A 25,260-nucleotide genomic window follows, 5' to 3' on the forward strand; every position below is an offset into this window, starting at 1 on the left:
AAGCTGGGTAAACTTTGTTGGGGGGCGACAATAACATCGCGTTGGTTGTTTAAGAGCAACGTGTATGGTTTGAGTATAAAGTTTAAAACTCAGTATAGAGTAAAGAATATGTAAAGCATATTACGATGGCTATAACATTGACGCGGTAAACGAAGATAGCAAAATTATGCGAGAGAATACTGCACTTTATTCTCCATCGTGATAAGATCCAATCGTCTTGCACCCCAATTGGAGGCAGACGAGGTGATGGGCATGAGAACTGATCAAATAACCACAAGAACCAGCACGGATGGAACCTTCAGTTCTCTGAGTCCAAGCAGAGACGAATGGCACCGTCACAAGGAATTCTATCTACAAGGACCTTGCTGGTTTACTGATGGCTCCAGAACCAGACAGGGATCTGGAGCCGGAGTCTACAGTCGTTGACCTCTGGATGAACTCAGTGCCACTCTGGGAAAGTGGGCGACAGCATTTCAGGCAGAAATCTTCGCCATTGATCTATGCGCCAACCATTTGCTTAACATGGGTTGGACAGGTAGGTCAATAAAAATCCTAAAGGATAGTCAAGCTGCCATTAAATCTCTCACAGCAGAGAAATGCAACGCGGCACAGGTATTTGAATGCAGATCTCAACTCTCCAAATTGGGAAGTTTAAACAGACTGCAACTGATTTGGGTACCTGGACACTCTGGCTTCAGAGGCAACGAAGTATCGGATGCTCTAGCCAGAGAAAACGCAGCATCAGCGCATATTGGCCCAGAATCAAGTATAGGAATTTCCAATTCCTTAATGAGGGAACGGAACAACAGCTGTATAAGGCAAAAGGTCCTGAAGTAGTTACTGGCGCAACCGTCCTGGACTGCTTCACTGCACAGGGCCATCTCAGTGCCTCCCAGGCCATACACCAGTCGTTGGCTAGGATTTTCTAGAACCAATATGAGATATGCTATTCTGGGAAAGTTGCTTAACATAGGTTGGAAGAGTAGGGCAGTAAAAATCCTAACGAATAGTCAAACTGCCATTAAATCTCTCGCAGCAGACAAATGTAACTCGGCACAGGTATTTGAATGCAGATCTAAACTCTCCAAATTGGGAAGTTTGAACAGACTGGAACTGATTTGGGTACCTGGACACTCTGGCTTCAGAGGCAACGAAGTATAGGATGCTCTAGCCAGAGAAAACGCAGCATCAGCGCATATTGGCCCAGAACCAAGTATAGGAATTTCCATTTCCTTAATGAGGGAACGGAACAACAGCTGAATAAGGCAAAAGGTCCTGGAATACTGGCGCTACAGTCCTGGACTGCGTCACTCGCACAGGGCCATCTCAGTGTCTTCCAGCCCATGCACCATAGTCGTTGGCTAGGATTTTCCAGAACCAATATGATATCTATCATGGCGGTTTTCACAGGACATTGTAGACTCAGAGCCCATCTTAAAAAACTCAGCATCGTCAATGACCCGCTCTCCAGACTCTGCTTAGAGGAGGACCAAACGATTGAGCAAATCCTCTGTGACTGCTCGGCGGCAGACAGGGTCAGACTTGAGGAACTCAAGAATCACTTCCCCTCCGACATCAACTCCTTTTTGAGTAGGATGGGACTGGAGGGTAGGGATGGGCGAAAAATATCGATATATCGAAATATCGATATTTTTTAAAAAAATAATCGATAAATATCGTCGATATTTCGAATTCCGATACTATCGACTATCGATATTTATTTCGAAGTATCAAATTTCGATATTTTTCCATGTGTCGCACATCGTTGATCTGATGTGTTTAGTGTGTAGTAGGTATAACGACCACGACAATGAGTTGTGTATTGGGTTAACTTCGTAGTTCAATCCTTCGTATCTACGCATTGAACTCTATGGATTCCCATAGAGTTCAATGTATCTACGGTACGGGTAGATCATTGTAACGCTTTGTGACAGTAGTTCTAAACGAAAAGAAAAGAAGTGCACGTGCAATTTGCACTTAGAATAGTAATTGATATTAGTTTTGTAAAAATATTGATAACACTTCCAAAACTGTGCTTCATTCCGAATATTTTAATAAAGCTCATGGGTAACCACAAATTTGGTATATATCGTTAAACCCATATATTCAAATAATAAAAATATTGATAACACTTGTCCAAATCTGTGTTTCATCCCGAATATTCTAATATATCGATATATCGAAATATCGATATTTTTTCACGATATATATCGATACTGTTGAGAAATATCGATACAATATATATCGATATTTTTTTCACGTTTGCCCATCCCTACTGGAGGGAGAGATCTAGCTCTACGAGCTTGCCTCTGTGCTACAATAGACGGCTTGGTCGCAGTGGCAGGTTTGGTTTATCCGTCCAACACACCCAGCAATCAGTGAATCACTAATTGTAATAAGATTATTTCCAAAATATCTCACCTGATTTTCATATATTATCTTTATAAATGAAAATGCAGCCTTGTTTTTCGTTGTCATCATACAACCTGAAAACGACTCGACCGATTTTACGAAATTCTGTTTTAATCCTTCCTCATACTTCGTAGAAGGTTACAACAGAAAAACAATTAAAAAAAGTTGCCACTGGGCAACTGGGAAAATTAAGAAAACCAAACGAAATTCGAACTGTGTATGATGGGTAGTCTAAACTCCACGAAAAAGTGATTGACACTTGGTGGCTGTTGACAGTTGACAAATAAACGATTTCTCTGAATTGATTTAACGTTCAACGTATTGGTTATCAATTATTGAATCATCATGTGAGTTTGTTCATAATATTCCCACCCAATTTTTTATCTATCATTTAACTTCAATAACAAAACATTCTGCCGAGGGGTAAATATCTGAGGATTTATGGTGTACAGTCTGTGGGATTTACGGTGATTTACAGGGATTTACGGGGATTTATGAGGATTTACGGGGATTTATGAGGATTTATGAGGATTTATGAGGAATTAAAAGGATTTACAATTGATAACCAAGGATTTATCGAGGATTTACCAAGGATTTACCCAGGATTCAAATGATCATATACTGCGCAGAAGCAATCGCCTACCACGTGTCCATCGTTCGAGGATCTCGACCAATTACATTACATTTTAGATATTTACGCATGTCTTCGGCACGCAATGGCCACTAGTTCAGCCTATGCGAGAGAATATTAATGATACAACTATTATTATTTCAGTTTATTTCTGGTGATTTATAGTGATCAATTAGTGAGTTAAAAACCCTTGACACCCTTAGTGGAACTTAAGGTGAGTTTTATCCATTTAATCTTCTTCATAACAAGGTTTATGTCCAGTTCGCAGAGTGAAATCTTGTATTCAACTTTTGACAGGTTTCCTATTAGCTTCACTTAAGTGTCTATATTGGATGAGAATACGATATAATATCGTCATCTCAGATAGCCCCACGACGGCCTGTTGTTTTTTTAAGACTTTTTTTCGTAATAAAACTCACTGTAACGATCATAATGTTCATAGGGATTCGTGGTCGAGCGACTACTGCAGGAATTCTTCTTTTATTTTACGATGTTAAATCCTTTTTTACAGCGTGTTTCTCAAACTGTTTTTTTTATATCAGAACGAGTTTCGGAAGTAGTCGTAAAAAATTCACTCGTAGACCCGTTTCCCACGCCTGGCGGCTCTAGACTCCGAGGCTTTCTCATTTTCACTTTAGTTTTCATTGATTTCTTTGAAACCTCAGTGGTTTGTGAATTAAAATTTTCCTTTTACAATTTAGGATTCTAGCTAGGATTCAAGGTTATCGTTAACTGAGCTGCTGGCTTCCTAAAGAACAATAACCAATGGAGGAAACCGGGCAGGAATCGGAGGATATTAGGCAAGACGTTTTTGTTGAGGTGGCAAATGCTTTGAATATCGCCATTTCGCCAGTGATTAAAAATGTTTTATCGATTAATGGCTTCAATAATCCGTTGGTACTACGAAATATTTGCGATCAAGATCTGCTTGATATGGAAAACTTTATGCGCGAAACAGCGCCGTTAGTGATTGAAGAAAGAGAATATCAATCCTACTATGGGTTATTTCATCAGAAAAAAGAATGCTTTAAGTTTGTTCCAGGGCAAAGAAAAACCATATTTCTCATTGCCGAATTCTTCAAAAACAAATATTCTGATCAAAATAATGCCCTATCATCTAAAAATAATAGCATATCGGCAAAGCAAACATCGAGTAGTAATGAAGGTAATAAATTCCTCTTAATATAATTTTTATTTGATTATAGATCCATTTATCGAGTTACCGTCTTCAGATACGTATGACTTTTTCTGACTTCTGTACCCTCATATTTTTCGACAGTTAGTTTTCTGGCCTATTCTTTCTAATATAGGTCATTTAATACAATACTTATCATTAGGCATATGCTGAAAATAACGACAAGGAAATATTCATTTTCAATAAATAAATAAATGTGAGTGCCAGACTCGGTTCCAGATTAAATTGAAAGTTCTTGGATAATCTTTGTCTAAGTGTCTACCTATCTATATACACGGTAACTCAATAATCCATATTATTTTCTGCACCCGCCCTAAACCGAAGAATACTGTTTTTCTCGAATGATTTATTTACCTTATACATAATTTTATTTTGCAGGTGGTGTTGAAGGCGCTTCTCAGAATAAGACTCGGGATAAGATAATCGACTTCACGAATGAGACTCGCCTTGTTTCAATGACTGTAAAAAATTGGCTGAAGGGCAAATGTTCAAATGTTGATGTTTGGAATACTTTGAAAGATAATTATTCACGAATTGTATTTGAGGTAAGGTATGGTCAGCGGAATGAAGTATGTTGTATAATGCGATGCTTTTGTGAAACTTCACACAAAATTTTGAGGGTACCCAAAAAAGAAAATCTTGCTCCGAGATGGGTATATGGTAACTTTTACAAGCATCTTATGACACACTTAAAGCAATTTGATGCCACACCTACGCAATACCAATACTGCAAGCGAGACTGCAAGGAAAAACTGAAGGAAAAATTGAGTCCACACCGAGTTCCACCTCGACAAAATCTTTTGACCACTTTTCTTCAACAAAACTCGAGACAAAACCTATCAACTGAAACAAAAGTTAGGGAAGTTGTAAATATCCTCACTAGAGATGATGAAGAACTGCGTGAAAAGCCTCGTGAAAAGCCAAATGAGCTGGATAATCTCGTGGATAATATGATTCTTATAACTCCTGAAAGATCTTCAACAGTGACCTCTGCCGACACATCCCCTGTTGAAGATAAAGTCTCGGAGGAACTAGAAAATGCACCCAAAATCAACATTGTATCCAACCAAGTTATTCGAGAAAGTTATCAAACCTGTAAGGACATATCGAAGCCACAGGCGAGTACATCCAGAGATAGTTGGGACGATAGTTATCTCATTCAGAAATGCATTCAAAGTAACCAAAGCAAAATATATACTCCTAAAGAGTCCGCTTCGGTGTCTTCCTCGGTGTCTTCCAATGACTTGAATATGGTCCACTCGAGCATTCAAACCTCATCGTCAACCTTATCCCACACTTTATCTAAATGGTCATCTCCAAAGTATCAAAGGTTAGAAAGGGCTAAACGCAAACGATTGAGCCAAATTTCTAGTTCTGGGAATAACCAAACTTGCATCACTTCCTATTTTTCTGTCGTCGATGAAGTTTGCAATTTCACTAAAAATATCATCGAACGAAAAGATGAGCTGGGAATGCAACTACAAAGTGTTTTAGTCAATTTTGAGTCTACTGTACAGAAACCTCAAGATCAAGATGATACCAACTCACCAGGCCAACTTTTGCGTTGGTTGTTTGATTTGTCTGCCAAAAACTCTAGCCAGTCAAAATATCGGAATACATATCATGACAGAATTAAATACTTTTCATTATATTTATTTTATGTAGGGGGGAGACTGCTATACGAAACGCTCTACGAAAATATGAAGAGCACTTTACCATCCATAAGCTGTTTGAATAAATTTGTTGCAAAAAATTCTCCTAACACAGAGGAAGGGTATTTCGACTTTGATGGCCTTTGTCAGTTTATGGAGCAAAGAAATTTACCTAAAGTTTTGTGGATTAGTGAGGACGCAACTAGAGTAACCAGTAAAATTGAGTATGATCCGAGGACTAATAAGTTAGTTGGATTCACGATGCCATTAGTCGATGGAATACCGGCAAGAGACACGTTTTTAGCAACATCTGCAAAAGCAATTCAGGACCACTTTGAAAACGCTATAAGATCAAATTATGCCTATGTAATTATGGCCCAGCCTATATCACAAAATGCGCCAGGTTATTGTCTTGCAATCTTCGGCACAGATAACAGATTCACAGCCGCCGATGTTACGAAAAGGTGGCAACATATCAAATTAAATTTGAAGGAGCGAGGTGCTACTGTATTGGGTTTTGGATCTGATGGAGATACACGTCTTCTGAAGGCAATGAGGCAAGGCGCTCAATTGTCTTCTACTAAAGATTCATCACGACCAGAATGGAGATGGTTTAAAGCAAATTACTCTACAGAAGACTGCGCTTCTTATGTTCAAGATACGGTACATATAGCCACCAAGTTACGTACTAGATTGCTTAATGAAAAAATCAAGTTAAGGTTTGGTGATTTTTATGCAACTGCTAAACAACTGGAACAACTGATCGCAGAGCACTCCAAGGACAAACACTTGTTAACAAAATCTGATTTAAAATTAGAAGACAAGATGAATTTTAAAGCCGCAGAGAAATTATGTTCAAATCACGTTATTGATTTGATAGAGAGGGATCCACAGAATAAAGGCATCGTTGCTTATTTAAAATTGATGCGTTTAGTTATTGATTCGTTTTTAGATCCCAAAATAGATGTAACGCATCGAATTTATTCAATGTGGTATTGCGTTTTCTTTCTTAGAATTTGGCGTCAGTGGCTTACAATAAACAAATACAAAATCGGAGAGCATTTCATTTCATCAAACTGCTATACTTGCATAGAGTTGAATGCACACTCATTAATTAATATTGTCGTAAACATTCGTGAAAATCCATCTCTATCAAGCGACATGTTTCTACCTGTACTTTTTGGAAGCCAGAAATGTGAACAGACGTTTAGGACTATGAGATCCATGACCTCCACGTATTCGACGGTGATTAACTTTAATGTTAAAGATATTTTGAGGCGTTTAGAGAGAATTAAGACAGTAAATAATATTATACACGATCTGAACAATGTCATTTCATTTCCAAGGGAACAAAAACGGCAAGAGAAAATGAATATTGACACGAATTCGCTGGTGTTTACAGATTTAAAACACTATACGGATACTATGATAGCCGACGCAGTCGAGCGTGCACGACAAGATGCTCTAGCGCATACGCGAGAACTTGGCATGTTTGTAGAAGAAAACACCATGTATAATGCTACAATTCCACCATTAAAAGACCTTGTAAAAGATGAAAGCGAGGATAAAAGTCTAGAAGATGAAGAGGATATACAGATCGACGACAACATGATCGACAACAGTGATAGTTCATACCGAGGTTCACCAAATGTTTCACCAAATCAGCTTCAACCGAGGCTTCAACATTTCACTTCTCTACCAATTGAAAATGAAGAAATTAACGGCGATGACTTGAACAATCCAAATAGTCATTTGTTCAAGGATTTGTGCAACATATCGAGTGTCGGAGTTATGGATAACTTAATTCTGAGAAGTTATGATCAGAAATTAATGGATGACAAAATTGAAGATGGTCCATATGTCCGAGTCACTGTTGGAAATAAATCGAAAATTATCAGAAAATCTTCGCTCTGTTGGTTGCTAGAGGAAACTAAAAATAGGGTTAGTACAGACAGACTACAACGTTTTGTTGTAAAAAGTACAGAAAGACCTCAAAGGGCACTAGAAGTAGGTCGCAAAAAGTTGAATTCATTAAAATCCAAAGGAACATACATAAAGAGAAGCTCGAAGAGAGGTAAGAGAGAGAACTCTGGAGATATCTCAGATAGTTCTGAAGATGATACCATCATAAAATATGACGACAGTCCAAGTACAGAAACGTTCTCTGAAAATGACTCTGAAGCTGGTATTGGAATTAACTTTAATGAAGGCGAATATCAAGGAAAAAATTCAGACAAAAAATACTACCCCCAACATTCCAGTTCATCGAGCTTGACAATTTTCTTAGAGAATAATAAATATTATGCCGTATATTATGACGAAGGATGGTTTATTGGAAAACTTCTGAGGCATATTGATGGTACTGCCGATAATCCAATAGTCGAAATCACATTTTTAAAACAGAATAAAAGAAAGAAATGTGAATTTAAATGGCCTGGGAAAGAAGATTTGTCAAATGTAGAAACACAATATATATTTTTCGGACCTATAGCAATAAAGGAGAAAGAATCGGGTATTTTCAATATCACTGAAGACGTGTTGAGTCAGATTAATATTGCTTACTCTAATAAAAAGCAGAAGTGATGACATATTATTAGTTATTATTAGAAAATATAGACAGCGAATAATACTGTATTTTAGTTAGTCTTGTTTACTACATAAGGGTTGCTAATAAAAAATTTTTTAAATTTTTGAATGCATCTTATTACTAGTCCTTTCACTCGCGTCTAAGCCCAATTTGCCAGCTTTAACTTAAAAACAAGCTACATATAAGTAAACCTACATAGGATTTACGGGGATTTCTTCGGATTTATGGGGATTTATAGGGATTTTTTCTGAATTATAAGGATTTTAGGGCTTTTATTAGGATTTATAGGAAATTATTGGTAGCTTACCAGGATTTCAAGGGATTTATTAGGATTTCTAGGGATTTATTTCCAACAAAGGATTTATGGTGTACAACATTTTGGCCAGATATTTACCCCTCGCATTCTGCACTATGGCAGTCAACGTCTTCTGGGTCAGCTAGTTGTAAATGAAAATGGACCCCCTTTTGCGTTGTCATCGCCTCACTTAGAAACGGCTGAACCGTTTTTATTCATTTTTTCTTCAAAATCTTCCATATACTTCCTTGAAAGTTTCAACGGAAAAAAAATTCGGAAAAGTTTCCTGGATATTTGGAAAATCAAGAAAACTAAACGGAAGTCAAATTTCGCGCCCAAGTTGACAGTTGAAAAATTAACTTAATGAACGTCAACACGATCTCAATATGGATATTTAACGTTTTCAGTGATCACTATATTAATTTTGTACTATATGAATAGGGAATGGAACTTTAAAATGATTAGACTTCGTAACGTTTCGGAGTCTCCTTCATCAGACGAATTCAATTCGTAAAAATATTCAGAATTGTAGATTTTCAGCTTTTTTTGATCTTGTAGTAATTCATACGATGCAATTCTTCCTCTGCAATTTTTCCATGAATTAACCAATTTTTTTCGGTCAAAATAAGACTGGTTGAAGTAACATAAATGAGTGCTAGAAATATATCTAATTCCTCTACGAATTCTAAATTCAATAAAAGATAGAGATAATTTTCTTGATTTTTCACTGCTCATATATTCTATAATGGATCAGAGATGGCTGGAATATTTACTCACCCAACTTTCAGAAGTACCCATAATCGATTTATATTATCAAAAATAAAATATATGAAAATGAAATTGTTTAATCACAGAATCAATATCGGATCGGCAATCGTGCATGTAATGATGATAGTAATAACATAATGGTTTTTCATTAAAACTCCATTAGAAATAAAATTCTCTGTTCGATTCCTTCTTTTATTACAATGAAGAGGTAAAATTTTTGTTGACTATTCAGAAAACTTCAAATCACAAATTGAAAATATTCCTTAAATTCAAGTTCAAATTCCAGAACAGATAGCCTTTTATTGTGTTCATGTTCCATTTGCCCTGCTTTATGTACACATATTATACCATCTAAAATAGATGAGATACAAATTCATCGGTAGTTTTACGATCTAAAATTATATCAAGGGAAAATTAGATTGGAAAATGGCACATTTACTTATACAAGTGAGGTCCAGTGCCTTGAAAACGTAGATGCAGACGTAGATGATTGAATCCTGCCTATAGCAAGGCATTGCTTGTCATTTAAATATACAGAGAAATGAAAAAACTTAAAATAACTAAACATACAAATAACGAGAAGAACGAAATACATAGATACTTATATGAACACGCTAAATAACAAAATAATGTGGTTCAGCTATTGCCTCTGCCAAGGGCCAAGTTTTCAATTTTTTTATTGTCGTTTTTGTCTCTTGGCTGCAATTTAACTCTTCTAAACTCAATACCAGAAAAAACTGCTGAAAGTTTTGTCTGACAAAATGCCATGATATCTTGATTGTCTGTTCATTATCCTGTAACTTTTAGAATACTTATTTAGCGAGTAGCGAGTTAAATTCAAATCCCCTTAAATCATTCATTATACTGGTATACAGGTTATTTCACGAAAGGTTTGGCGATAACGTAATGGAGAATGCTGAGTATATTTACAGGAGCTAGGACAGGTGATGAAGAAGAACAAGACTAAGTTGAACTAATGCCGACGTTTCGTCCGTATATTCGAACTTTTTCAAGGCTATATACAAAAAAGATGCAATAAGAATGACAGCAAATAACAATGATAAATTACATACATTCAAAATGATAGAACAATTATCAACCAACAAACATGATAAATAGACAACAACAAAAAGATTATAAACTAAATTGGGTAAAACTGCGAGTAATGGAGAATGAGGGTCATCTAGGTTTCAGGAGAGTTGCTTCTTTAGCGAAGTGGAAATTGACTTTGATCAAAAAGATATAGATTTCGATATTTGAAAGAAGGATCTCAATATTCTGAGGACTGTCCTGATTATCTAGAAATTGCATCTGCCATCTTGAAGGGTTATTGGAAGTCAACTGAAAGGATTTAGATATGAGCAACCACTCGTGAAACACCCTGTACATGCACCTATTTAAAATATACTCCCGCTACCACGTAGATCGCACCTATTGAGCGCAATAATCTCTAGATAACTCTATAAAGTTTTATAGCTACTTTGTCACATTTTTTCTGCAAGTTGTTACAGTGAAACACAATTGAATAACTGAAATGGAATCAGAAAAATAAACCATAATGTGGGTACACGAGAGGGCGTAAAATATTATCAGACATATTTTATGCAAGTGAATTAACTAATTAGTGTGTCCTCTTCAATAATTCATCATTTTCGCAGCACTATGATTATGACAATATGAAAGGAAATAGATTACCAGGTATTGAGTATCTGTCTTTTCTGGAATAATTATATGTATAATATAACTAAATCCAATTTATATTTCCCTGCACTTTGGTTCGATGAAATCGACATAAATGTGTTCATTATCAAATTTTTCATCAGTCATTTTGTTTCTGAACAAACTCAGATCAAGTCAGTCATGAAATTGGAATCAATTCATTTCCGACAACATTTCATAAAGGAAAATCCCACAAAATGGCGATTTTTGATTCGAATACCGTTTTCGGAATAAGAATCATGCCAAATTCAACTGGAAGTTGCCAATAATAGCTGTGGAATGGCTGTGTGTTATGAGTTCATTTTAGATAAGGGAAAAAGGTTTGCTTTTTCACATCTGAAATCATTCAATTGCAGACGGGGAAAAGTTACCAGCAAAAGTTCATTTATGGTCGAATGACCCTGGAAGTAATTTTGTTAGAGAAAATCCGGGCAGTTTCATTTCTATTCTATATGGAGACATGAACTGAAAGTATACTCAATTAATCGAAAACATTCTTCGTTTATATATAGTAAATAATACCCAAATAATAATAATATAATATTTCATTTATATATAAATATATATACCTATATAAGGACAAATTGTGCACAATATAAAATATAATATAATTATGTCTTTATCAAATCTTTGTTCCTCATGCACCTCTCATAGTACGATGTCCGCCATAAGGTATTAAGCGCCATCTATTGAACGCAAACCCAACTTCAAAGTGAGTAAGTTGCGTGCACTGTGAGCAGATATGTTCTCACTTCGGCCACTTCCCCGATTCGCACATCCCACAACAACCAGAATGAATAATTTATTGACTTTTAGCCTGTGGCCCCAAGCCAAATAATAATCTAACCTATTTGTATTCAAACATGAGATGTTTAACTTTGTCTCCTGGTTCAATTCCTTGTATTACATCATCTGATTACAATCCACTTATTCATACATTGTATTTATAAGGCACAAAAAATTCTCCAACTTTGAATGTCATCATTATGTGACCTACTGTGGAGTTAATCAATACCTTAATCAGTGTCAATACAAATATAAAACTGCACACAAACAAATGTAAGCCAATAGTTACTGAACATGGAAAGAGAAGTCGAATTCAACAGAGACAATCATAATGGAGAATCAAACGAAATTTCTAAGATACAGAAGCCAAAGATTAAAGTTACTACTTTTCTTTTACCAAACAAAATTCCAAATAAGGTGGGAGTCTCGAATAGTCCAATACATAGGACTCAAAGTGCTAAAGAAACTAGCTCGAGGGATAATAGCCCTTTCAGGACTAACAGACAACAGAATATATCGAAGAGGCCCTTGAGTCTGCACAGATCTCATAGAATTCCAAGAAATAACGATGAGTTGACTGTAAGGGGTGAAACGAGTTGCAATATCTACCAGACATTAATGATATTGAGTTTCAGGCTAGACGACAGATTGCTTTAACTCGATGCAGCAGTCAATCTGAAAATAACATATGTACAGAATCTTTGAGGTCTCCAGATGAAGACGATATCGAAGAAGAAATCATTGAGAAGAGTATATCACATGAGAGTATACTAAGGGAGGCACATGCCTTTCAGCTTATTCCTACGATAAAAGTGAGGCAGAGAAATTACCTTCAAGGTAAAGTAGGTGCAAATTCTCTACTTGGGACCAATGAATTGTATAGAATGTGCCCCAATAGGGAGGTCACAATATTTGTTGGTACATGGAATATGAATGGACAATCACCTCCGAAGTAAGACGTTTCAATATTTTTAGTCGGTGAGTCATTCAAAGATTTCTTTGCAGGGAATTAAATGATTTCTTGTTGCCAATCGATATGGAACATGTTCCAGACATACTTGTCGTAGGAACCCAAGAATCGTGTTCTGAAAAATTTGAATGGGAAGTCACATTACAGGAAACTTTGGGTCCAACTCATATACTATATCATTCGAATTCTTTAGGTACTGAAAGATTTTATGGGAGGAATTGTCAAAATCGTTGTTTATGGTATGGCAAGCATAGTGTTTCTTAGAACTGGTTTGTGTAAAAGTTTGCATGCCCTACGGTAACTAACGGCAACCAATGATTTTGACATTTCGTGCCCTATTGTTTGAGTTCATAAAGTTAATCATGAATTTTTAGGCACACTTCATGTTTGTGTTTTTCTACGTAGAGATCTTATTTGGTATATATCGATGCCAGAAGATGCTAGTCTTTCAGTCAGACCTGGTACTGCTTTTAGAACGAAAGGAGCAGTTGCCACTGGTTTCATGCTTTTTGGAACTTCCTTCTTATTCGTTATAGCACATTTGACAGCTCATCAAGAGAAGGTTAAGGAAAGAGTATCGGATGTAAGAAAGATAGTCAATTCGCTGGATTTGCCCAAAAATCTTCCTTGTAAGAATAAAAGCAGAGGTGAGGTCGAATCAATTTCTTTGCCTTTTTTTTTTGATAATTTTAAATTTCTACAGATGTGACACAAAATTTCGATTATGTATTTTGGTGTGGAGATTTAAATTTTCGTTTAGCAACTCCACGAAGTAATATATTGGATTGGTTGGATAAAACCAGTTTTCCTTTACCACCCCACATGCCTCACGGTTATATGCATCACGATCAGTTATGCTCAGTCCTCTCAGAGGGCGCTGCTTTCAGAGGATTTTCAGAAGCAAAAATAACATTTCCACCAACATACAAGGTAAAATGATGCATCTTATATATTTTTCTGGAATGAAGGTAAAAAATGTTTTGTAGTAAAATAAATCTTTATTTTATCCAGTATGACCCGGGTACCCAAAATTTTGACACATCATCTAAACAAAGGGCTCCCGCTTACACTGATAGAATATTGTACAAACAAAAAGTATCACGTCGCTTGAGTAGTGTTGCTCAACTTCCGCCATTACAGTGTTTGGCTTATAATTCAGTTCCATCAATAACAACCTCGGACCACAAACCTGTTTGGGGCCTCTTCAAAGCATACATCAGACCAGGTTTAGACACGTATGTTGCATTCTAACTGTTTCTTGTGAAATGAGCATTGAATAAAATATTTCTTTAGAAAACAAAAGGATTGGCGGAAATCTATTCAAAGTAAACCATAGAGAATATGCTGCCATCAGAGGAAAGTAGCATTAGACAGGCTTGACACTCTATGGTTTACTCTAAATTTAGATCGGCCAATCTTTTTGTATTATTATTCTGATCCAAGTTGTTGTTAACCTTCTTGTGTATTCTTTCAGAATTCCATTAGCAGCTGGTCTGTTCAACAGGGAAGTGTATCTTGAAGGGCTTGCAAGACGTGCCACTTTCTTGAAGGAACATAAAGGTGCTTCCGCAGTGTGTTCCGTACAATAGTATAGTTAATTTAATTTCGCCCCACGAGAACTAAATGAATATCAATGTTTATCATTGAAATATCTTCATGAAATGTAACTTAGTAGTCCACAAGTACAAGGTTGCAGTAAGTAAGAATCGATAGTTTTAAGAAAAAAAAAGTTCAGTGTCAGGCTCAAACTAGGTCCCTTTACAACCAGAGATGAGCTATGCAGTATTTTTTATCGTTACGAAAGTCATGTCTAATCATGCAGTTTTTTTCTCAATCGGTATTCGTTTTGAGTTTTTTTTAGTCAATATCATTCTAGTCATTTATTTAACCAAAGGTTTTTAATTCTTTTATGCTCCAATTCTCTGGGAGATATGTATCTGCACATGCCGCTTAGCGAATACAGTTCATAGGCCAAAAAAATTAAAATGACTAAATAAAAAATAATCTATTTTCTAAACTTTTGACGTCATGTTCTCTGAAATGCCTTTAAATTCGATACAACCGTTGGACCAATGAATTCTTTCAGATCGTAGGTATTAGGATTGTAGTCACAAATATTCTATTGAATGTTGATTGTTTTATGTTAATATTGTAACAAATACTGTTATGTAAAGGTGTTATATAACTTCCCAGTGTCATTCTAGTCATTTGTTTCAAATTCGATTATTTTTGTCTTGTTAGCAGTGTCGTCTATTTTTCTGGAAATTAATTTATTAAATTAATTGTTATTTTGGTGTCTGGAAAAATGAATTATTTAGTAGTGACTCTATAACTTTCTATTCCATGAAGAAATCTAATTTTATATTTATCCCCTCTCCTTTAATAGTACCTACTCTCACAACAGCCTTCCAATTTAGCAATAAGTGATAAATGTTAAGTCCAGAAAACAATATATATTTGTTAGATGTGATGGTTGTTTTTTTGTTTGAAGAAATTCTGCTTTTTCTGAACAAAATAAATAAAGGAGTGAAACTTCCCGAATAAGCTGATTCCAGTAGGAACTTCTACCAAAGATATACCACTACTCTTTGCATCTACAACTAGTTTAGAAATACGCGTCCTGGCGTTTCCCCACCCCTGTACTCTCACATCGAATAACTTGACCAAGTCTTACTAATGGAGAAGAAGAAATAACCTTAAATCCATCTGACACTGACGTCTGTCAGATTGAAAATTGGAGGTTGACGTTTCCAAAACATGGCGTCACTGTACTTCATTTTTAAAGTGCAATGTTTATTATGATATTTTGATAGGGATATCTTGTGTAGGACAGTGTTTTAAAAACGGATTTAGATAGCTTAATTGTTACTGCAGAATGTAATGTGATTTAGAATAATTTAGTAGACATGGGGAGCAACGTGCAGTCGCTCGATTCCTTCAATATTTCAGGTGAGTCCAAAGTATGTTACGTGAATAAATAATATTTTGAGGTCTTTCACTTGCCTCTGAAAGAACGAATAATATTTCCATCGTTCTAATTGACACACTCGTTACTTAGCCTTCAGATTTTTCCGAAAATATGATTTTCTGAGCAGTATTATATCATAACAGTACCTAACAGTTATTGATTATACAGTTTGTTACTATTTGATGCTATTCCTCATTTTAGACTTGTCTCCTGAGCAACAAAAGGCTTTGATAGACATTAGAAGAAAAAAGACCCAGCTGTTATTGGAAATCCAGGTAGGAATTGATTAATTATTGATTAATCAGACAAAAGCTTTCAATGTTTATTTTTGATAGAATATGAATGAAATTTCGGATACTATCATTGATAAGATTCTGAAGATGATGAAATTAATCCTTATTTCAAATGAGGTTGTTTGATAAGGAATTATATATTATGAGTCAGGAGTTTGTAGTCTTTATTAGATGAATAAATAAATAGGTACTTGATTTTATAAGAAGCAGTGCACATATCTTATTGTTCATCAGAAAACATTCATATTTGTATTCGTACGTTCATGTATGATTGACTAATAAGCCGTTTATGGAATTATGTCAATTTAATTCCAACTGCTCTATTATATTTTGCGAATCAAGGTTACAGTGAATTAAAAAATGGTGGATGCGCTTTCTGTGTATATCATGTGTTGTGTTTGGTTGTACTAGTAACAAGGTACTGTCTGTCTCTCCTTCAACAGAACTGATTCGAATGAAGCGTTGTATCTAAAAACACCTAGATGAAACTTTCAAAATGACGATGTTGAGAAAGTCGTTGATAAAATAGGGTGCTTCCGCCATTATCACTATTTCTTGTAGGTAATTTTTGGTGGAATGATAAAGGTGTTCTTCCTTCTGACGAAAAAAGACCCTCCTTTGAGAACATCTTTTGAAATAACCTGAATATCGATTACGGTTGATATGAGACAAGAAAATGACTAAAAATTTCAGGCAAATGGAAATTTGTGTTGATGGAGGCAGTCTCACATCCATATTGTGTATTTGAAACAGCGTGGGTTTTCCACAAACCGAATATTTATGAAAAAACCCATCCTGCCATCCATTATCCACCCTGCTGCATGCTGAGATGTACTTCTCCAGTTATTTTATATGACCTTTGATACCAGTTTGTTTCGCGGAATTTTTCAACTGTGATTCATGCAAATTTTTATAACATTAATGAACATAATCGCTCTTCCTCATATGTGACGTAGATTATAGCGAGATTATCTGAAAGAAATTAACATGCATCCTGTGTACGACGGATTAGATATCTATTTTTCTTTCCTATATTCGTACTTCGTTGTGTCCTACGAAGTTCTTCGGTCGTGCAGTCTGTACCTACACGTCCTAACATTAGATTGCCGATGGAATATTGAAAGACATCCAAGAGAACGCATTATTGATTCTTCGTACGAGTATTTTCAGCTACGTAAGATGAATATTTTACATGTTGCTCCCGAGAGTCGGTGTTGAAATTGTGTTGTATAGACATGAATGAAAAATGTGTACTCTAAAAAACGTTCTTGCACCCCCCATTTTATCTGAGGATAGCATGGCTGCAGGGGGGATAGCCTGACCATTTTCACCTTAGGTTTTGCTGGCTTCTATAGCGAGTCCCTGGGACGTATGTGTTGAAATAAATGCATACTTTTTGCATCGATCATATCGGCGGCAAACTCCTGTCTCTTCCGCATCTGCCTGCAATTTTTCAGTTATGGAATTTATCGCGATATTTGAGAGAGAAAAGAGGTCGGCTGTCGTGCAATTCCGGGCAGATGCAATCCGGCGTATGCAGGCGGGTAATTGCGTAAATGAAGGCAGCTTTCGCGTCTTTTACGGCTTTTTTCGCTGTTGGAAATTACGCGCGACAGATGCCGCATACGCGTTCCTTCTACGTTCCACCTGGATAACTCTGGAACTGCTGGTCGCGAAGCGGGAACGACGTCATGCGGGCAACGACGACCGTGGGTCATCGATTTCTGCCAGCGGATTCCTGTGTGAAGGCGACGCGAGGAATGTACGGAGTGTGGCTCCGGAGTATGGTGTCTTGATTGCCAGACGACGTCGTCTGGTATGTCTACGAGCTGCTGCAGAGTTGGATTTTGCGGGAGCTGGAGATAGGTGCCAGTAACATTGGAAAGATCGTGCTTTTTCATTCTTTACTTGTTCAAATGTCCATCGCAGCACTTTTGGGCTCCTAAATGATCTTTTTCCCCGAATTCGTGAAAACACTTGCTGGTGTTTTCGTGAAAACACTTTGCGAACCCACGTGAGAACACTTGTTGTTTTCGTGAGACAACCTGATTGTTTCCATAAAAACACCTGTTGGTAAATTCGTGAAAACACATGCTGGTGTTTTCGTGAAAACACTTTCTCTTGTTTTTGGGAACACACTTGTTATTTGCTTGAGAACACTTGCTGTTTCGTGAGAACACCTGCTTGTTTTCGTGAGACCACCTGCTTGTTTTCATGAAAACACTTGTTGGTGTTTTGGAGAAAACACTTTTTGTTTCGTGAGAACACCTGTTTTTTTTGTGAGACCATCTGCTTGTTTTCTTGAAAACACTTGTTGGTGTTTTCGAGAAAACACTTGCTGTTTCGTGAGAACACCTGCTTATTCTCGTGAGACCACCTGCTTGTTTTCATGAAAACACTTGTTGTTTCGTGAGAACACCTGCTTGTTTTCGTGAAAACACTTGTTGGTGTTTTCGAGAAAACACTTATTGTTTCGTGAAAACACCTGCTTGTTTTCGTGAGAATTCCTGCTTGTTTTCATGAAAACACCTGGTGTTTCGTGGGAACACCTGCTTGTTTTCGTGAGACCACCTGCTTCTTTTCGAGAAAACACTTGTTGGTGAATTCGTGAAGACACTTGCTGGTAAATTCATTAAAACACTTTCTGGTGCTTACGCGAACACATGCGTTATTCTCGTGAGAAAACCTAGTTGTTTTCGTGAGACCATGAAAACACTTGTTGGTGAATTCGTGAAAACACTTTCTTGTTTTTGCGAACACACTTGTTATTTTCGTGAGAACACTTGTTGTTTCGTGAGATTTCCTGCTTGTTTTCGTGAGAACACCTGCTTGTTTTCGTGAGACCACTTGCATGTTTTCATGAAAGCACTTGTTGGTGTTTTCGAGAAAACACTTGTTGTTTCTTGAGACCACCTGGTTGTTTTCGTGTGAACACCTGCTTGTTTTCGTGAGACAACCTGCTTGTTTTCATGAAAACACTTGTTGGTGAATTCGTGAAAACACTTGCTGGTGTTTTCGTGTAAACACTTCCTTGTTTTTGCGAACACACTTGTTATTTGCGAGAGAACACTTGTTCTTTCGTGAGAACACCTGGTTGTTTTCGTGAGACCACCTGCTTGTTCTCATGAAAACACTTGTTGTTTCGTGAGAACACCTGCTTGTTTTCGTGCGACCAACTGCTTGTTTTCATGAAGACACTTGTTTCGTGAGAACACCTGTTTGTTTTAATGAAAACACTTGGTGTTTCGTGAGAACACCTGCTTGTTTTAGTCAGACCAACTGCTTGTTTTCATGAAAACACTAGTTGGTGTTTCGACAAAACACTTTTTGGTGAATTTGTGAAAACACTTGCTGGTGTTGCTTGTTTTGATGAAAACACTTGGTGTTTCGTGAGAACACCTGCTTGTTTTCGTCAGACCAACTGCTTGTTTTCATGAAAACACTAGTTGGTGTTTCGACAAAACAATTTTTGGTGAATTTGTGAAAACACTTGCTGGTGTTTTCGTGAAAGCATTTTCTTGTTTTTGCGACCACCTGCTTGTTTCTTGATGGTGTTTTCGTGAAAACACATGTTGGTGAATTCGACACTTGCTGGTGAATTCATTAAAACACTTTCTGATGTTTACGCGAACCCAGGCGTTATTCTCGTGAGAACACCTAGTTGTTTTCCTGAGACCATGAAAACACTTGTTTGTCTTTTCGTGGAAACACTTGTTATTTTCGTGAGAACATTTGTTGTTTCGTGAGAATACCTGCTTGTTTTCGTGAGAACATCTGCTTGTTTTCGTGAGACCACCTGCATGCTTTCATGAAAGCACTTGTTGGTGTTTTCGAGAAAACACTTTTTGTTTCGTGAGACCACCTGCTTGTTTTCATGAAAACACTTGTTGGTGAATTCGTGAAAGCACTTTTCGCTGATCGTGCACGTCGATGTCTGATGTAGAGGGTGTTGCGTCATTGTGCATGTTGGTATTATCGTTATAACGTTCGCTGATGCATCCCACCGGAATATAATGATAGGGATACTGTGTCATTCTCAGTGTCTCATATCGTGCAAAAAAACAAGTTGGTATTATCCTGAAAATACTTGTTGACATTTTCGTGAAAACACTTGTTGACATTTGGAGGAAAACACTTGTTGGCGTTCTTGTCGAAACACTGTTGTTATTTTCGTGAAAATACTAGTTGGTATTTTGGTGCACATATACTTTGCTGTGTTTTCGTGAAAACGTGTTGGAATCTTCGTGAAAGCATTCGATGATGCTTTCGTGAGAACACAGCCATAACTCGATTTTTCAGAATTTTACGGAATTCAATGACTAATTCAATAAAACCTCGCCCAATTTTCATGTAGCTCCCGTGTAATCGCAGGAAAACAGATAAAACGCTCTCATTAATCGCTACTTAGTGCGACCCATCAAGGTCGCATCGTATCGCCGCCAACATGAAACAGTAAAATGATCGAAACATCATATTTTCCTCGTCAAGTCGTCGATCTTGTGTACGCAGGTGACGTGCCTTGGACGTAGAACGAGGCAGAGCCTTCGAAGAAGCTCCCTAGCCGGCGGGTATCGGAGTATCAGTGCGCCGACATCTCCGTCATCGCACGGTCGCCCAGCAGAACGATCGGGAGTCCGCAGAACGCGTCTCGACGTCCCGAAACAGCGTCCGCCGATTTTCGCGAGTCCAGATCAGCTGATTCGCGCGTTACGCGAAAAAGTTTTCGCTCGAGTGGTTTTTGGTGTGGTCGGAGTGTGATCTAGTGCATAATTCCCTGATGGGACAGCGTTAGAGTGTGTGGAATTTTGTTTGTTGCACTTCTCGAGTTTTTGAGATGTAGGTATATATTTATGTACTTGGATTTAACCCCTTTTATCGACACTGTCTGATGGGTGGTTAGCAAGATTCTGACGAATTTCGAAGATTTTCGTGAATTCGAGCAAATTTATGATTCGGAAGCAGGAAATAAAAGATTTTGTAAAAATGGTCCTTCGAGCCGGATCAATTTTTTTTTTTTGGAACTGATGAAAATGAACTACCTCGAGCATTAGTGGCCTGTATTTTGTGTATTTCATTGTGAATTCGTGCAAATGTATGTGTCAGAGGAATGAAATCCATTATAGAAGGACTATATGTCTAGTCTTTTGAGTTTATATTACTGGAAACTCTTCATTCATTGCCTAAAAGTTTCCGCCACTATTTCCCTTCATTTTCACGTGGTGAAATTAAAAATTGCTTGCTGCACTTGATCATACTTTTCGCCAATTATAAGAGATCAGCGTGACAAGACAGGAAAGCTGTTCTGTCGGGTACTTCGTATTAATCTAAAGCTCGAAATTCCCCCCCAAACATACTACGTCTTGCCGCAGTGTTGCTAAATATTTTACGCTCCTCCGTTTCGCTTTCCGTGAAGCGTGATTCACAAACACTTTCCTGGATTTGTAAATTCTGCGTCCGGACACATTAGCAATTGGTGCCGTTTGGCGGATAGAGTCACGTCTCTAACAAACAGTATCGATTGTTGTCTGGTCGTTGAATATGGACGATTTCGATTTTTCCTTGTATTGTTTTGGATTGATATCACGTTGTTGTTGTGGATCGGTTTTGTTGTTGTTTTGTTTCGGAATAAGTCCATCGGTTTTTTTGCGATAACATCGAGGAAACCCATTTTGTCGTTGAATGTTCAGCGGATTTCGAAATTTTGTACGATAGACGGTTTTATCATGAATTTATATCTATCAGATGGAACTCCATATATTTCGTTGATATTAATTTTTCTCCTCGACTACAACAGCTTTTGAGTCTGGATGTCACGGTTGGATTCTCATGCGTATCAACCAGATATCAACATATGCCATATGACCAAACGAAGACGTTACTGGGTTCCATAAATGAATATTTGATTTGACGATCGAAAAATTCCCAAAAAGATAGGGTCAGTTGAAGAATCGTCAAGACTTATCGGTTGCACCGAGCTTAAATCACGTTTTCGTTCTTCGTTAGGTTTGATCGTTAGACCTTAAAATTTCGCAGTAATCATAAACCCATTTTAACTTAACGGCGTCAATTAGTTGGGGCCAAGTTTAGAGCTTTCTTCATTTTATTTGAGTTCGCCAGGCCAATTCTAAATGGAACGTCAATTTAAATCGTTCGATGATTGCTTGTTAGCATACATTCGTATCTAGTCTATTTGTTGACGGTACATAAAAATTGCTTTTGCACCGAGTGGTAGAGACAAACTGGGAAGATTTAGAGGATAAATGGACAAATTCAGATATTTGACGTTCACCAAACGCAGATGTAAAAAAATCCCGATCACAGACTAAAGTTTTTCTTCTTCTTCAAAGAAGAAGTAATTGCTTTTGGCCTCAGTAATGATGAATATGTTCTCATTATGGTATTTTAAGGTAAATCGACCTATACTAGTTATGTATTTCTTACTCTGAAGTAGTTAGTTATTAGAGATCTCAAAGAGTGATCTGGTTCAATATGATTCGAGTGATCTGTTCGGTATTCTATACCTTTTACAGTGAAGCCTCATTGAATTCTTCACAAGCGTGAAAATTTCTTCAAATCCAGCCAAACCAGAAGGAAATAATAACCTTATTTGTTCGGACCACATTGAAAGTCGCCTCTTGGCCTTATTATTGATTCAAACTTCTCACCGGTTGAGGTGAAAACGATTTCTTTGTTTTCGTATTCAGACAATGCCAGTCGGATATTGACCGAGATCTCACCCATTTCTAAGTGTCAATTTCTCTCCGCGCCTCAAATGCAGTTTCATCTCGTACTAGATTATTTATTGGATCACAATATCTGAAACACTAGAAATAATAATGGAGTGAGAACGCTTTAAGGCAATGAATACAATAATAAGAATTGAAAATCAATTCAGATGCATACCACCCGTCGATATAAATATGAAGTGTTACGATCTGAATTGAACTAGCCGATTTGCCATCGTCAGGACAACTAAATAGAGAAGGTTTCACCGAAGAAGAGCAGATGCTGACTATGATTTCGGCAACAAAACTCCTTCTCCGATGAAAAAACGTTTGGAATTGATGGAACCTTATTGAATACTGGCAGAAGCTTCTGAGTATTATCGAGTAGTATTCGAGCGCCACCTATTATGAAACGAGATCCGATTCAATCCCCTAGGTCAAATGACACCGAAACGATGGTCAGCATCTGCTCTTCTTCAGTGGAACGTTCTTCATTTTCTGACGATGGTAAATTGGCTTGTTCAATTCAGATCGTAACACTGGTTGATAAACATATCGGCAGGTAGTATGCATCCGATTTTGATTCTTATTACTGACATAATGATAAAAAATTTTTAGTAAGAAAAAAAACTTTACAAAAAATGCTTAAATGGTTTATGAAAAAAATGTTTCTTTCACTTTGAGTAACCTGATGTGAAGTATGTGTTCATGTCGAAGACTCGCCCTGTATATCAGTTCATGGTTCGCGTTCAGATAGAAACAAACACGTAGCGGCGGTTTAACAGCAAATTATGCAACAATCTTCTCGGCTATAATCACCGGAGCAAATAGTTGATCTTCCATTATCTCTCCGGCCATCGCGATCTATTTACGTTCGCTTTAAGACGGATCTGGAACGCGGCAATTGTAGTTCCTACGTCCTATTTGCGTTTCGTGATGTAGTCCACAAAAAAATGTCGTACCGCGAAGCATTAGCGAAAATTATAGCGCTTTTTTTTTACTTCTCTCGCCGTCTACACTATTCCGAATTCAATGTCGATTGTTATTTCAATCTCGCCCGTTATGTCGTTTAATTTCACCGCAAATCTTGCCAAAAACGTTGCTGATGTAACAATTATCTAATGGTTGGAATTCGGCCGCGTTATTTCTATCGGGGAAGGTCAGAACTTTTCTTGAGTTGTGGCTCACTTTAATTCAGGCTCAGTTTGCAACGTTTCACATTATAACTGACTTGCAAAATATCATCGTCAAGTAGGCTGTGGAGTTTTGACAGTTGGACAACGTCAACTGTTATAAATCCATGGCTGGACAACGTCAACTGTCATAAATCCATGGCTGGACAACGCCAACTGTCATAAATCCATGGCTGGACAACGTCAACTGTCATGAATCCATGGCTGGACAACGTCAACTGTCATAAATCCATGGCTGACTTGATTTGACGGAAATTTGTTCTTACTCTCGTTATGAATCTTACGATTGATTATCTTTGTTAGTTTATCCAGTGAATCAATCATTAACTAGATGATTTCTGAAGACCTATGCAAGGGTACACAAACCGGTTGTTTCCATCGCAACGAAGGGCTTGAAAAAGCCATAAAAACATCCCCCTAGCCTATACAGGGTTATTTTAAACGGATCACTGCCCCAAGCTATGGTCTGTCCCCCTGTTTGGGTAATGAATGGTTTTAGGTATGTTGACTTAGGTTAGAAGATTGTGTTACGACCCCAAGGTAGCGACACTGAAGTATTCATCATCGCGCATTGTTTTAAGAAAATATTTATTGAACCCAGGGGGTAGGTACTTGATGCAACAATGTTTTATTATGAAGAGGCTTTTTTGTTGATAGGGATTCGAACTGAAGGACCTTTTGGAGCTCGAACTCGTTAGTTGGTTTTTAATTGATACTTAGGATGTTGGCAAAATCGTATAAAACGATATTTATTCAATCACTTTACACCTGCTTCAGAAGTGAATATCGAATATGTTCGAAAAGCCTATTAATTGATTGCTCTAAACAATCTCAAGGTGCTTTAGTCCATCATCAAAAATACTGGTGGCTTCATATCACGTGTAAAATGTTTTTTTTGTTGAGTGAAAACTATCAGGACCTCTCAGTTGTTTCATGAAAATCATCATTCATGAAGAAAACCTTCACTCTGCTACTGCACAGAACAATCTAGTAGATCCATTATAGATCCATCAACATCATTATGATTAGTTACCGAAGATCTATGGCTTGTCAGCTCCTGTAAACA

The 25,260-nt window shown here is 37.2% G+C and overlaps 3 protein-coding genes across 4 annotated transcripts in view; all 3 read left to right on the forward strand.

Annotated features, from left to right (window-relative positions):
* Positions 1–6,007: 6,007 nt before the first annotated feature.
* LOC123317922 lies at positions 6,008–8,316 on the forward strand. Its single transcript, XM_044904551.1, has 2 exons — positions 6,008–8,111; positions 8,165–8,316. The coding sequence occupies exons 1-2, from the start codon at positions 6,044–6,046 to the stop codon at positions 8,182–8,184; spliced, it is 2,088 nt and encodes a 695-aa protein (XP_044760486.1). The 5' UTR covers positions 6,008–6,043; the 3' UTR covers positions 8,185–8,316.
* Positions 8,317–11,971: 3,655 nt separating this feature from the next.
* On the forward strand, positions 11,972–15,485 carry LOC123317380 (inositol polyphosphate 5-phosphatase E). The gene is made up of 7 exons (XM_044903883.1): positions 11,972–12,624; positions 12,681–12,997; positions 13,051–13,208; positions 13,390–13,662; positions 13,719–13,945; positions 14,027–14,250; positions 14,490–15,485. The coding sequence occupies exons 1-7, from the start codon at positions 12,340–12,342 to the stop codon at positions 14,602–14,604; spliced, it is 1,599 nt and encodes a 532-aa protein (XP_044759818.1). The 5' UTR covers positions 11,972–12,339; the 3' UTR covers positions 14,605–15,485.
* Positions 15,486–15,755: 270 nt separating this feature from the next.
* LOC123316595 (cytohesin-1) overlaps positions 15,756–25,260 on the forward strand; it is a 65,735-nt gene continuing 56,230 nt past the window's right edge. The window contains exons 1-2 of one of the 2 annotated variants that reach the window (XM_044902752.1): positions 15,756–15,964; positions 16,185–16,258. In XM_044902752.1, the coding sequence (XP_044758687.1) occupies positions 15,922–15,964; positions 16,185–16,258 (117 nt within the window). In that variant the 5' untranslated portion in view covers positions 15,756–15,921. Of the gene's footprint in view, positions 15,965–16,184; positions 16,259–20,783; positions 21,113–25,260 lie in introns of those variants that run through there. The other variant, XM_044902750.1, reaches the window with a different exon arrangement.

This window comes from Coccinella septempunctata, chromosome 7, assembly GCF_907165205.1.
Source record: "Coccinella septempunctata chromosome 7, icCocSept1.1, whole genome shotgun sequence".
Classification (NCBI taxonomy): Eukaryota; Metazoa; Arthropoda; class Insecta; order Coleoptera; family Coccinellidae; genus Coccinella; species Coccinella septempunctata.

Bases quoted from the DNA above. Each gene is read 5' to 3' on its own strand.
- LOC123317922 (XM_044904551.1), top strand. From the start codon at position 6,044: ATGGAGCAAAGAAATTTACCTAAAGTTTTGTGGATTAGTGAGGACGCA. The intron at 8,112-8,164 runs GAAAAAATTCAG...TCATCGAGCTTG, and splicing joins TAATGAAGGCGAATATCAAG to ACAATTTTCTTAGAGAATAA.
- LOC123317380 (XM_044903883.1), top strand. From the start codon at position 12,340: ATGGAAAGAGAAGTCGAATTCAACAGAGACAATCATAATGGAGAATCA. The intron at 12,998-13,050 runs GTAAGACGTTTC...ATTTCTTTGCAG, and splicing joins AATGGACAATCACCTCCGAA to GGAATTAAATGATTTCTTGT. The intron at 13,946-14,026 runs GTAAAATGATGC...TATTTTATCCAG, and splicing joins CATTTCCACCAACATACAAG to TATGACCCGGGTACCCAAAA.